Here is a 14,091-nt window from a genome sequence, read left to right as displayed (position 1 = left end):
AAGGGTTTCTCTCAATCTTTGGATGATGCTTAATACTACAGGTACACATTAGAGGACTATAAGTAGAACACAGAAGGTCAACATTCATACATTAGCATGAATGCTATTTTGCAGTACTTACACAAACAATGACCTCTCACTTAGGTGAGAGTTAAGTAGGAAAGCCTGTCAGTAACCATGAAAAAGAATAAGAAAGAAAGAAAGAAACAAATGACATGAATGAGGTGACAGGATGGAACACAAGAGTTTTCAATCTTTTCTCAAACTATCTTGCAGAAAAGAGGAGACATTGTTAAACTATTTTTTTAAAAATGACTACATCCAATTCTGCTGTTTTAATCTAAAAAAACATTCAATGGGAGAATATGCTTACATCACTAATCAGTTTTCATCAGCCAAGGGCTACAGAATCTTGATTCATTCATGAACAGTCACATTTTCCCAAATCTTTGCATAGTACTTCCACGGTTAAGTATTTTGTACTAGTATATATTTTTTTTGGCAGCTGAATGAAGTAATTCCAAAAGTATAAGTTTTCTGCTAACATCAGTTACTACAGATTACTTACAAAGAACTTGTACAAAAACGCATGGGTACCCAAACTGAGCCCACCATTATAAACACTGATTTAAGCAAAGTATTTAAATAATGCTGATAATCAGCTCAGCAGGAAGAGACAAATTCTAACACAGTCAAACCAAGAACTATGCTTCCTCACTATAGACTGAGGAGCTGTTAATAGCTTTCCACAATTGCAAACTCATTGCTTTTTTCAGCTTTGATTTTTTTTTGCATATTTCTGAGCTTTTACTTCCAGAAGTAATTTCATGTTGGGTAGATCCAAATGCTCATATTGTTAACCTCTGTGACTACTGTAACTTGATCTAAAATGCAAAGTGCAAATGCCTGAACTGAAAACTGAAGGTCTTCCTGGGCTCATCGTTATCATTATTTGTCTGAGACAATGCACACAGAATTGAGCAGAACACAAAAAAGAGAGAAATACTCTTTGCACTATGTAAATGCTTAATATGCTTGTCTGTTGAGTCCCTAGCAGCATTATACATGCTTGTGAGTGCTGAGCTAGATCCACTGGCTGGAATAATATTTTGATTCATAGAACCAAGACACATGCCAGACCCTGGTTCATCCCTGAAGCTGCAACAATCTGCAGACCAATGCTCAGCTAAAAGCACAAACAATTTATATGGTGTATACATACCCAGACTTACAGACCTTTTAAGGATTAAAAAAATAATTCTGTTTGCCTGCCGAGTAACTTTGTTAGAAAGCTTATATATAAAACAGATAAACTTACTCAAAACCTGTGCAAAGTCTGAGAATATACAAAGTCAAATTTACAAGAAATAGCAATTTCTGTACACCCCGATACACCAAAAGGTTAACATATTTGAAGTCCCAAGACAACTCTAGTTAAACATATTAAAGTTGCATGTATTGAGAGATAATGCCATGTCACTATTTTCTGTCCTGTTCTCACTGACAAGACTAACTTATGCTGGAAATGCTGTTAATTTGGGCTAGATTTAAGTGGAACTTAAGCAATACATCTAAAACTGGTTTTAAATTGTTCCAACCGTCTGAAACACTTTTCCACACAGCTTATTTAACATAAAACTTCATGTGCCATTTACAGATGTAAATCCCAGTGCCGCAGGAGGCTGCACCACACTTCATGATCACTTCTAGCTGGCCTAAGTGGTGTGTACAACTCTTCAGGCTTGTTCCACAGATTAATTCCCTTTCTTTAAGAAATCTTGTGTGAAGTTTGTTTGAATACATGGGGATGACATAACAGTGCTCAACACAGATGATGTACAAAGTTGCAGAGAAAGACAAGAAGCTTTATTCTACAGTTCCCTATTATTTAATTAACAGGCAGAAGAGCATACCTATTGGCTCCTCAACTGGGACTAACGATTTCAGTAAACTGAGCCAAAAGGTCACTTGGTTTAACTGGATTTCGTAAGGCTCCTCGAGACTAAAAAGCACTATGTGAATTGCTGTGGCATCATTTGCAGCAAAATAATCATAACAGCAGAAGTACACAGGATTCCCAGAAAACTCCCAGATGCTGAAATCACCAACTCCTGAAAACAGACAAACAGATGAAAAGATCACACTTTATCAGTAAGCACAAAGCATCTTTCAGCCATGGAAAGACAAACAAAAGAGTTAATCTGATTTAAACTTTCACAGAGATAAACCCTATGAAACCCGTATGAGAATGACAACTGCAAATGCAATCATCATGAACAAAGGGAAGAGGTTTCAGTCAGTTTCAGAGGCTGAGAAGTTCGGTGCTCACAATCTGTTCCTCTCTCACATTCATTTCTCTCAGACAGTCAGCTGGATGCCACATGGAAACACCTGTGTGTTAACCGCATGCACCCTCACACATTAAATTTGCCTTTGCCTTGTAATTCACTTGCAAAACAAGAGTTACAGCTTCCCTTCTTTTCCCGCTCACCCCCAAAATCTGGGCATTTAAATTAATTCTTCTTCTTAACATGTCACTGCTGCTATTAAAACGAGCTGAGGGACAAAAAGAAGCCTTCTGCTTTACAGAATTGCAGTAATATTCACATCACATTATTAACTCAGGATTTAAGAATCACCATGTTAAGAATCCCAACAGATCCATGCTTCTTGTTGCCATCTCCTTTAGCTTTAGGTGAGAAAAGTATTAGTGTGTTGCAGTATACAGTACTTCCCAGATACACCATCTGATTAGGGGTAAGTCTGCTGCACTTGTACTACCTCTATTTAAATAAAATGCTGATTAAGATGAACCTTAAACTTCTAGAAGCTAGAAACCTCAAACCTGCTGTTAAGAGTACAGCTATTCAGAGTTCACCCATGTGTATTCATTTTATATCAAGACAGCACAGAGAAATAAAAGAAACCCTTTCTGACAGTCTGTTGCACAACTGTTTCACTACAGAACTTGACTTGATTTCAAAGACAGAGGAAATTAGCCTGGACAAAGAACAAGCTTTAGCTGCATGGCAAATTCTTCAGCATCTAGGATGAACATTTTGTCACTTCATGTGTTAGTGTGTATATACTGCATTCATAAATAGTTTTCACCCTCCAAGACAAAAATCTTGATTAATCCTAAATCAGAATCAAAATTGCAGCTGTTAAGGCATTCAGAACATTTTCACTATGAAGAAGAGATCCTACTGGGAGAGATCTTACCCCTATATAATAATATGGCTGGTGGTGTATATGAGCTCTTTGTATGGTCTTCACAGTCAAAGCCATATATGTAGTTATGACAACTTCTCTGACTGACCTCTTACTGCTAACATGTGTATCTTTTCCTTTTAAAAGAACAATGGAATCAGAAGCTCCGCTCACCAAACATGCTCTAGCCCTGTTATGGGGTAAGAATGGTAGGTCCTTCATACAGCTGGGAACTATTTACATATCGAGGACACTTGGGTCTATAGGACCAGATTAAATCCAATAAGGATATGGCACAAATGACATACAGTTTTGGTGAAGGAGCCTTGTTTGCTAACCCACTCTTATTATACTAAGTCCTTCCTTCCTCCCTTCCTCCTGCCCCACTTACTCACCTTAAAAACATTTCTGTGTGACACTATAAGCACCTGACACAAGTGATTATTATGTATATTACAGGCATAGAACTTTATGCAGATTTACCTTCTGCTTAAACAAACCAAATCCCACCACTGTTGAGTTTTCAACCACAGTCTCTACAATATCAAGTCAGATTTTTTCTTCTTCTCAGTTTTATTTTAAAAAACAAGCAATATGGCATTAGCTGTCCCACATCATTAAGGCACACGATCCCACAGCTTTGCTTACCATGCAAATAGGCATTCTGAATATCAATGGCCTTGGTGGACTGGTCATCAGCAGGTAAGTGAGAGTGATGAGCAGGTGAAACGAAAGCTTCTAATACTCCTTTGGTCAGGCCCGGCTCAAACATCATACTACGGCTTCTCACACTCACATTCTCACAACCAGGATAAAGATTTGTAATACTTACTGAAACTAGGTCAGGGAAAGGAAAATGAGATTACAAAACATGTGAAAATCACAACCAGATAAATTCAAAATTAAGTATGCAAAGCATAAAAGCTGATTAAACAAACAAACTGCTCTTCAAAGAGAGTAGATGACTACCAAGCTGTGAGAATACCAAACTACATCCTTCTTTGACTGAAAAGGACAACATTAGAATGATCCCATACAGCACTTATTGCCCTTTAGCATGTATACTGCTGGGGAGGAAGCACAGAAGAAAAACTCAAAACCTGAAGATTTGTGAGTGAAAAGTTTCAATAGTTAAAATTCTTCTATGTTGCAAAGATAAGCTGTTTTTTTTTTACCTAAGTGCTGCAATTTCCCAGTATGGTCTATTTTTATTGGAATATCACTACCTATTCATATTGTTGATTCCCGCAAGTAAGGATAAAAATGTCACTATGTAACAACACCTTTCTGGGGAGATGGGGGAGAAAAGCAGGCCCTTAACCAAAATTATTTTACCAGTAAGCAATTTGTTCAGCTCTTGCCTAATTCTGATTCCGTTAAGAGAAATGAAAGGGCTTTGTAATTGACTGGCACCATCTAGTGGAGAAAGTAGTTTCCTCTCCTTTACTAGACATTGCATTTAATATTGGGTTTTAACATAGAAAGCACCTGTCAGCTGTGAAACTGTATTTTAATGTTTGATCTTCTACTGTATTATTTGTATCTTTAGGCTCTTGTAAATAAATACGTGGTGAGGCCACACATTTATTTTTGCAGAATATAAACAAACCTAAGCACATGGAACCACAGAATCAACTAGGTTGGAAAATACCTTTAAAGGTCATCAAGTCGAACCATTACCCCAGGACTGCCAAGACCACCACTAAACATGATCAAGTATAGATCAAATTGTGCTGGTTTTAATGTTTATCTGATTATGTCACTCAACCCATAACGTTATTTATATGTTATATAAGGAATTTCATCCAAAGGAACAGATGCTGAAACAAGCAAAAACCAAACAGGAAAATAATGCCACAGTAGCTTTGTTTGCATAGAATTGCACAAGTTTCAAGTGTGCATAGCACTACACAACTTTTTGGTTTATATTTAGGTAAGCTGTTTTCAAGTGCACACTTTGAATTCACCGTTATTTCTATAATGATTTGCCAATATGACTAGTAGTGTGGTCTAGATTTTATGATGGTGTGAGTACATAACAACTATCCTCTGCTTCTGATACCAACCAACATTGAAAAAAATCTGTCTTAAGTCAAAACCTTCCTGAACTGCCTCCAGGTACTGACAGAAACTTCCAGGTACTGATATTCTTTGAGTGACTTATCTCCTCGCGTATGACACAGTACATTAAGATAAATAAATCAAGAACTCCTATTGATTCCTTTAATCAGTTCTTTTTTCTGTCATCACAGATGTGAGCTTCTTATGTTAAGTAAACTGCAAATGCAATAACAATCTCTGTGCCAGCCATCTTGTCTTAAGCCACTCTGAATACCTTTTAGCTTCCCCAGGTGACTAGAGAGAAAGCAGAGACAAAATCTACTACTAGCACTGTCCTAACATGCTTAAAAATGATGAATAAAACCTAAACCTGCAAGTATTATCCAAAGGTTTTTAAAGAAAAAGGCAACCCTCGACCCCATCTAAAACTTACTTAGTTAAGACTATTTCTAAATATCGATTCAAATTTGAGTTTCTCCACGTGCTTGCTTAGCTTGTATATTGTGCAGTCTCTCAGGACTAGAAGAGGCACCTGGACAAATAGTTTGCTACTCTCTCCAGAGTACTTCCACCACAGCTGTAGATTCCTCCAAAGTCAGGCACATGCTGAAGTATAAACCTAGCTAGCTCCTCCATGTTCTGCAGCTCTTCCAGCTTCACACGTGGGCAAAGTTTTCCCAATTATTAGCACACATTTATTTCAGTTTAGAAAACTTCTATTTCCACCTTGTTTGGAGAGAATTTTAGACATCTCTAACTGGGCTAATGCACTCCTGTACCTTACAGAACAGCACTCCAAGGCATCAGAGGCAGTCTGAATGATCTGTTATTACTGAAGATCACAAAAAGATGCAGCAACTGTTTCAACTCTGCGCAGTTTATTGGAGCTACTCAAAAAGAAAAGACTGACACAAACCTAATCCCCAAAATCATGACTGTGACATGTGGTCAGGACACTGGCATCACAGCCTAGGGCATTTTGTGAAAAATAAATGCCAGTGTTCACAAGTCCTGTCCTCCACTCTCCAAGTTCATGTAAGTAAACAAAACCTTAACTACTCCTGCATCCTCCACACTGCCTGCTCCCCTTTGCTCTTACTGTAGGTACAAGCCTGTGTACAGGGAAGTCAAAACCCTCCCCAGTTTTTGCTTTGGTTTCTTAAACAATTTGTGTGTCCTGTCTTTTGCAGTGCAGCCAACAGCTCTTCCTTGGGAGCTACACAGACCAAGAGGGAATGTCTTCTTATTCAAACATTACAGCTTCAAAGCCATACCTGAGGGTTTGGATGACAAAGGAGATGGGGGAAATCTAGTTGAGTTTGTGGACGAGAGCCTAGGCCTTCGTCTTCGGAAAAAGCTTCGTATCAGGCCACATTTGAGAGACTCCACGAGGGTTGTTTTTCCAGCACCTGAGTGTCCAAACAACTTCAGTTTGATCCGGGGCTGTGGATTCTGTGTGTGTCGCAGTTGCTGGATAAAAATCCCCCGGTGAGCATCCTAAAATTCAACATAAAGAAGAAATCAGAATGTGGCAGGGAACTCGTGCCTCTCAGTAAGTTCAAACCACAGGGTTTAGGTGACACCTTCTTGCGAGGCTGGTGTTCATCTGGAGCAGTTCCTTTATCTGCTTCACCATGCAAGTGATCAGTTACTGGCAGAAGGGCAGGAATAGGTAGACAAGGTAGAGCTGACAGCTTGCTTTCAAAGTGCCACTGTGAGTCTTCATGAAAATCACACATGACTTCAAGCTTAACATCTGTGAAAAGGATCATTCTGACCTCTGAGAGAGAGGGCAAAGGAAGATAACCTAGCCTCTTTCAGCACCCGTTCTCCTTACCTGTCACTCTTAACAGCGTAACTGATATTCATAATCTTATATAATATACATATACACACAGCATTGCAGAATTTTGCAGGGACATCTACTACCTGAGCAGTCCGAAAACTTGATGTGTGTTTCCCCTCTTCTTTACATCGACTTCTTCTGCACTTCTCATATTTGGGAGAACTCTCCTCTTCCCTCTCCCTCTCCCCTATCCAGTGTTCTGTATACTTTCACTCCAGTTCTTTGCAAGATAAGTATGCCTTTTCCCAGACCACTCTTACCTCTCCTTTCCCCACACTTACTCTTCTTTACATGAAAAGACCTCTCGCAGACTATTAATTTTCCATTTTTCTAGCCCTCTACTGGAAGTGTACATCCTCTATACTCATCTCCCTCCTTACTCCCAAGCCTCCCTACTCAATTAACCTTTCACAGTTTGCCCTCTGTTTGCACCCATTGTCTCTTTCATAGCTGCAATCTCATCCTCCTACACAGGCCTTCTTCAAACCCAATCACATCTACAGAAGAGCTTTCAGCTCCCCCATTACTCATCTGTATCTTTTCTTTTAGTACCTGAAGTACACTCCTGTTCCTGCCAAAGATAGGAACGAACAAATCAAATCTATCTTTTCTTTTTGCCCAGCAAGAGGTAATCAGAAATGGATAATCTTTCCCACATAAAATGAGCCTGGAAACTCAATTTAGCAAGGGGGTGCAGTGCAGGACAGCAAACTATCACGTGTCTCTCGCCACAGAAAGATGGGCTTTAAGAAAATTTGGAGATAGCAGAAAGGTGAAAAGGCAAAGGAAGTAGCTTCATCTTCCCTTCCTTCATTCCCCTATTTGGAGCTGAGACAGAGGCTCTGTTGTTCTGCGTTTGTACTGAGTTTAACACGTAGGATGAGTCATTAGATGAGCACCTACAGCTCCCCAAAATTATAAGCATGCAGCAATTAAGCTGAGAAATTTGACAGAAATAGTAGTGCATTTAATTTAGTTCCTTCCTCACCAACAGACATTTATTAAGTAGTCACAATGCAAATACTGAACCCCTTATGGCTAATACTGAATTCTCTCTAAAAACCACTAGGTAACACTAATGACAGTAGGTTCTTCACATGTGCTATTGGAAACTAACTCCTTCACAAGCACTGAAAAGATAACAAGTGACAGGCACGCTCTGTAATAGATTATATTGATCATTTTGAATAATACTAGAGTATTGTTAGTGGTTTGATGTAATTCATTTCGATTGACTAGATTGACTCTGTTGCAATGACTGTGCTGATCAAGTATGTAAGACATGTTTCCCATATATATACATATATATATATATATATATATATATGCAGGGCTTCAATAATTAAATGTACTTTGCTATCAAGAAGAAAGTTAACAACTACTAACATCTCTTTCAGAAGATGATTTATCTGACCTCCCTTTTGTTCCAGGCCAACTTGTATTAATTTCATATCTAGATCTTGACTAAACCACAATTTTATTTATCTGCCTGCAGACACCAGCAAGGGTTCGGTGTGGGGATACAACTGTGCAAAAACCAGATCCTGTTACCACAAACATATAAAAAAGCTATCACTGCAAAGGAAGCCTGAACTTTGGCACTTTCTTACATCTTCACTGATATACTTTACAATTGTAGCAAGTATAGTTTTACTGGCAGGACTAAAGGATAAGACTCTACTTCCACCTTGGCAATGCCTGGCATGCACAATCTTCTATTGCTACTCTGCAATGTTCATTTATTTCAGTTTTCCCCAGGCCCATCATCATATTTAAAACAGGGTTCTTTTAACTGGTCTGGCTTTTGCCTGTAACCAGGAAAGTGGTCCCTGAACCTTCACATTCTGAATGATGCTGCCTGTCCAAAATAATCAATGCCCTATCAGATGTGTCAGACCTACTGCCTTACAAGCCTCGCTTCCTGGGAAGATCAGCTTTCTGTTCTAGTTGTCATTCTAAAATTCCAGAATTAAAAGAAGACATTGAAAACTTATGCAACTCTTCCATATGGTATTAGTTTCCAGAAGAGGCACAACCCCCTCATACTTCATAACCCTGATCTAACTAAAATGGTGATGGGTAGGTTAAATAAGTCCTCTTGTGGGATGTGCTAATTCTCAGTAGTTTATTTTCCAATTTTTTCTAACACCTTAGCTGTTTTGCAGGCAATGTCAGAGACAGGATATGACAGATTAGTGGTGCAGATTAGTGTAGCCATTTTTGTTAGTATGTACATACTAGCTTTAACTGAGGGCATAATTTTGAATTAAATTAAAAACAAAATCACAAAACCCAAACAAACAAAAAAATCCTCCTCCCCGAAAGAAAGAGACACCATTCCAGTAAGGATTTTTGCAACTGCTTCTTCAGAGTGGCTTTGATGAGAATCTTATCGCATGATTTTCCACGGTCAAACTTTTCTTGGTATCTTAAAAACAGGAAAACCACAGTTAAAATTCATGCATTCCCAACCTTTTTAAGTCTTGCAAGCAGACTGGCTACATGTTCATGCTGCTCTGCTCTGGCAAGATCTTCTGCTGTTTTCCCATCCTGTCAAAACACAAATATATTAGTAGCAGTTCCTTCCTTTTTTTTCTGACAATAAAAAACCTCACATGCAACTTAGCTCAGCTACTCAAGGCAGCAACAAAATTGCTGTCAGATGCAACTGCAATAGGCAGAAGGAAAAAAAAAACAACAAAACCCACACAACAACCAATATTGATCACACCCTACCAGAATCCCCATCTTTTTTTCAGTTGTCCAAAAAAGATATGGTACAATGAAGAGCAATGGCATTTCTTTCACAAATTGGCATCTGCATACCACTGCAATAAGATATTTTGAATTTATAACCTGCGAGTGATGCCAGTACTCCCCATCTGAGTTTCTCTTCCCATCAATTAGAAGATGATAGCAACTTCTACACACTGAATAGACACAGAAGTTTAAATGAATGACAGTGGCATAACAGTCACTGGAGGATTCCAGAAAGCAAGAACTTTGTAAGGGATGTTGTTTAAATTGCATCAGCAAATCTTAAAAAAGCAAAGCTACCTTCAGCATTCTTCAGGTCTTGCCATTTAATTACCCATGTTTCAGAGGTCAGCAGCTTAATATTAAATTGGCTGAAAGGAAAGTTGCTCACTACTTATACAACTACATTAATGCTATTGTATCATTTAAAATTTGGTAACAGCTAACTCACAAGCACTTTGCCTCTTTCACTCTCAGATAAAAACATTCAGTTATTAAGAAGTAATACTGGAAAACTAAGGTCTCTTTATTTGTGTTTCTACCTTTGATTTTCCTAGTTTTTCATGTGAAACCTGCATCGTCTTAAGTAGTTCCTGAGGTTATTGTAATTATTACAGTATTATTACAATTACTGTATCATAGGAAATAAACACCTTTGACAATTGAGTGTCCATATACAGAAGCAATTTTCAGGTTTCCGTAAAAGTTATCATGTACTCCAGAGATAATTCAGGCAGAATAAGAACAGAACATTAGCAGGAAACAGACAAAATTGTAGTTGATGGCATGAACTGGCTAAATTTGAACCAATGCCTTACCCTTCAATTCCTTCCACAGCTGACATGTAATTGCACCTTTAGTAAAGAAACATCTGAATATATTTCTAAAAATTTATTTTCCTTAAAGATGTATCAAAGGAAAAAAAATTCTTTATTTGTGCTCACCCTACTCTCCAAATCCTAGTTAATTCCAAGTGTCTGCTGCAAGAGAGGAAGAGCAGTCTAGTGGCTGGGCAGCTAGCCTGCCATCAGAACTTCTTCAATATTTCTAATGCTTCCAAAGTTTCCAGTCTTGGGCACATACAGTGGAATCCAAAACTTTAAAGTAAAGGGGAAATCTTGATCCCCGTGGTAACGGGATGTAGCCTCCCCCAGACGGAAGTGTGAATTTTATCTGAATCCCCAAACCGTTGGCCTCCTCTTAAATCCAAAGCAGGACTGTTAGAGCCCAGCCCTGCACTCTTCCTGCTGCAGCATACGGTTGGAAATGGCTGTCAAACTCCAGCACCAAGCATGTATGCAGTGACAGATTCCTGCATTGGCATTATTTCGTTGAATCAAAGTAGGTCCCACACCTCTTGATGGTACATAACAACTGTATTGGCAAGGCTAAGATAACTTCACACCCTTGTTTGCTGTGTCTCAGTGCTCCATCGGGGTTTGCTTTGGCTTCAAGCCTGACTTTGGCTACTCAGCTGTACATCATCTGCTTAACTCAGCCACAACTATATGGGCACAAACACAAAGGAAATAATCTGGTGAGTATTTGAAAAGGAGTGTGGGTGGCAGTTGCTCATTGGAAAAATGGCAACAAGAATGGTACAAACTGCTAACAGTCTAAGCAGATGTGTGAACAGAGCAAGCCTACCAGTAAAAGTGGGGTGGCACTGTTATGACCCAGAGATCCCTCTCCACTTTTTCATAGGTTTTTGAGCTCAAGACCAGCTGCTTGATATAGCTGTCTAATCTTGGTGCTGTGAAGGAAGAACACCTCAAAAGCAGCCCTACCAGGAGCTTTGCACTACTTTTTGCTCGGGCGTTGCTCTTACGCTGAAGCTTTTGCCCTTGGTCTTCACCTGAGCAACACCACAACTATATGTCTGTGTGGCCATGTATCCCACTGACCCACCTCCTAACTTCTGGGTTTGACCTTGAACCTGTTTCTTCTCTATGGAGTTGCCCGGTATCACTAGACCCTTGGCTGACCGTGGTCACTTAGCCCAATTCCTGTCTGAAGCTGGTTGCCATCACTGCACCTGCTCTGCCTGTCTTGCTTGGATACTGCAGGAGCCAGCCCTTGTTGTGGAGGTCACTGTCCTTGCTGTGTTGTTTACTCTTGGCTCGTAGCTCACATCTGCTTACAGCGAAATGCCTTAACAAGGGCGATGCCTGACAAGCACGAGTTTTGAAGTTGTGGTCATTTGACCACAGAGTAAACAAGACATGCAGAAAGGCCACTCGTGTAAGAGAAGGATACCACAGAGCGCTGGCAACAAGTACAGCAGAAAGAACTCTAGGTCAAATTCAGGCCAAAAAAGCACTTTGAGATGTTTACATTGGCAGAGGCTAGCAGTTCAGTTCACATGTCTGTTTTAAGTACAGGCTCAGATCTGGAAGCTCAGTTGAATAAGATAACATGTAGAAAAAGCATTTGCTTCTATGACAAAGGAATTGACAGAAGAAAGGTCCCTTTTTGTCCAAAACTGTAAACAAGATGAGGCTGTGCACATTCTCTGGGTGTCCACAGCAGGATGAACTGCAGAACACAACAAGAATTAGAAAAATACATACCCAAGTAAAATACGAAACGTGTTTCAGTAAGTTATTTTCCTATTAAAGTTTTCTTGACAAGTACAGGGTATATATACACTGCAACAGCAATGTGTAAGCAAAACTGGTATCTAAAAAGGGCTTGGGTACAGGGTCAATAAAACCATATTTCATACCTGGTGGTAGCATTTCACTGCAATTGCTGACTGTCTCTTGTTGCAAATCAGACAGCTATGCCTGCAAGAGGTGGTCCTGGGTTTAACTGGCCATGTGCAAGCATCATCATTCAAAGGTTTTAAGTAATTTGACAATCTTAAACTTGGTACAATTTTAGAAACTTCTGTGAGGAGAAGCCAAGAACATGGTGCCAGGTAGGGTGTGAGCACAACACAAATTTTCTGGTGACATTCAAACATTGGAAATGATTGTCTACTTCAGGAACTTACGGCTTTTTAAGGTTACTTAACAGCATTCATGCAATCTAATTCAAATAAACTAGTCCTTAAATGGGCTTACTGCAGCCCAGTTACTTAACAGTGCTGGAAATGTTAACTTCTCAGAAACAGCATGCTGAGAGAAGAAAAGGGTCATTAATTCTACCGCGCTGACTCAGAAAAAGCTGTTACTAAGACTTTTCAGAACAGTTTAACATCTACCTGGAAAACTAACACAAAACTGAAATTCTATTAAAATCACAACACTCACTTCCTCTCTCCCTCTCCTCCTTTTCCTTTCTCTTTGCTACAACAATGCTAGAATAATGGACAGTTATGTATTCAATCTGCTTCTGCCACATTTAGTATCAGCACGATTCATTTTGTTAAGCCTTTCAAACTATCTAAAGGTAAAAAATACTTTTATCTTGTAAGGACAGGGTGCATACAGGTAACTATACCAAAACGGCTGTCATCATGACACAAAGCAACACAGCTCAAGAATTCTCCTGTCACCTTTTTGTTTGCAAATAAAACAGATTTTTTTTCTCCTTTTTCCCCCCTCCATTTCAGCCATCTCAGGAGTAATTTATTAGAAAATTTTGAAAAACATGGACTCTACTAAAATCTAATCACAACATGATTTCAATATACAGAACAATAGTTCTTTCTGAGCAGAATGCACTGGTTAGGGCAAGTAGCTATGCAAACATATCTAATACATTTGAAAATAAAATACGTTTAGTTTGTTCAAAACACAGGTAGTGGTGTGTATGATACCTAAAATGTATCACATGCATATGAAGGTGTATGATGAAGGACACTTCATCCCTGCTGTGGATGTGTCAGCTAGGAGGACGTTTCTCATATTAGTGAGAATGAAAAATACCTTCAGTATTGCTAATTGGCAGCAGTGGTGCTGACTGCTCTGACACAAATGATTTGCTTTGCAAGGACAATTGCATGCTAGTTCACTCATCCATGAACCCACACATTTCCCACCATGAGAACAAAACTTTTTAATCTCCTGAAAGCAAGAAAAATATTTAATATATATACAGTACATTTGTACGGCAACTGTACGTGATGTGAAATGATGTACACCTTCATAACAGCAGCCCTGCCATTAAGCACACATTTCTGTGTGCTTACAGAAAACACAGTGCTGTAAGTAATTATTAAGTCAAGAAATTCTTAGGTATAAATGAAGTGATAGCTATAGTGTACCTTGATC

At 39.0% G+C, this 14,091-nt stretch overlaps 1 protein-coding gene across 2 annotated transcripts in view; it reads right to left on the bottom strand.

The window, feature by feature from the left end:
• The window catches only part of DAPK1 (death associated protein kinase 1), a 90,842-nt gene that overhangs the window by 6,459 nt on the left and 70,292 nt on the right, over window positions 1-14,091 (bottom strand). For both annotated transcript variants that reach the window (XM_061456304.1, XM_061456303.1), the window contains 4 exons: window positions 9,590-9,667; window positions 6,546-6,768; window positions 3,859-4,047; window positions 1,914-2,111 (listed from right to left, as the gene is read on the bottom strand). In XM_061456304.1, the coding sequence (XP_061312288.1) occupies window positions 1,914-2,111; window positions 3,859-4,047; window positions 6,546-6,768; window positions 9,590-9,667 (688 nt within the window). The remainder of the gene's footprint in view (window positions 1-1,913; window positions 2,112-3,858; window positions 4,048-6,545; window positions 6,769-9,589; window positions 9,668-14,091) is intronic.

The sequence above is a fragment of the Pezoporus flaviventris genome, unplaced genomic scaffold (genome assembly GCF_033815535.1).
Source record: "Pezoporus flaviventris isolate CSIRO_AGI_PZ_B2104156 unplaced genomic scaffold, CSIRO_AGI_Pfla_v1 ptg000022l, whole genome shotgun sequence".
Lineage (NCBI taxonomy): Eukaryota > Metazoa > Chordata > Aves > Psittaciformes > Psittacidae > Pezoporus > Pezoporus flaviventris.
This window is presented reverse-complemented; position numbering and strand designations above follow the sequence as displayed.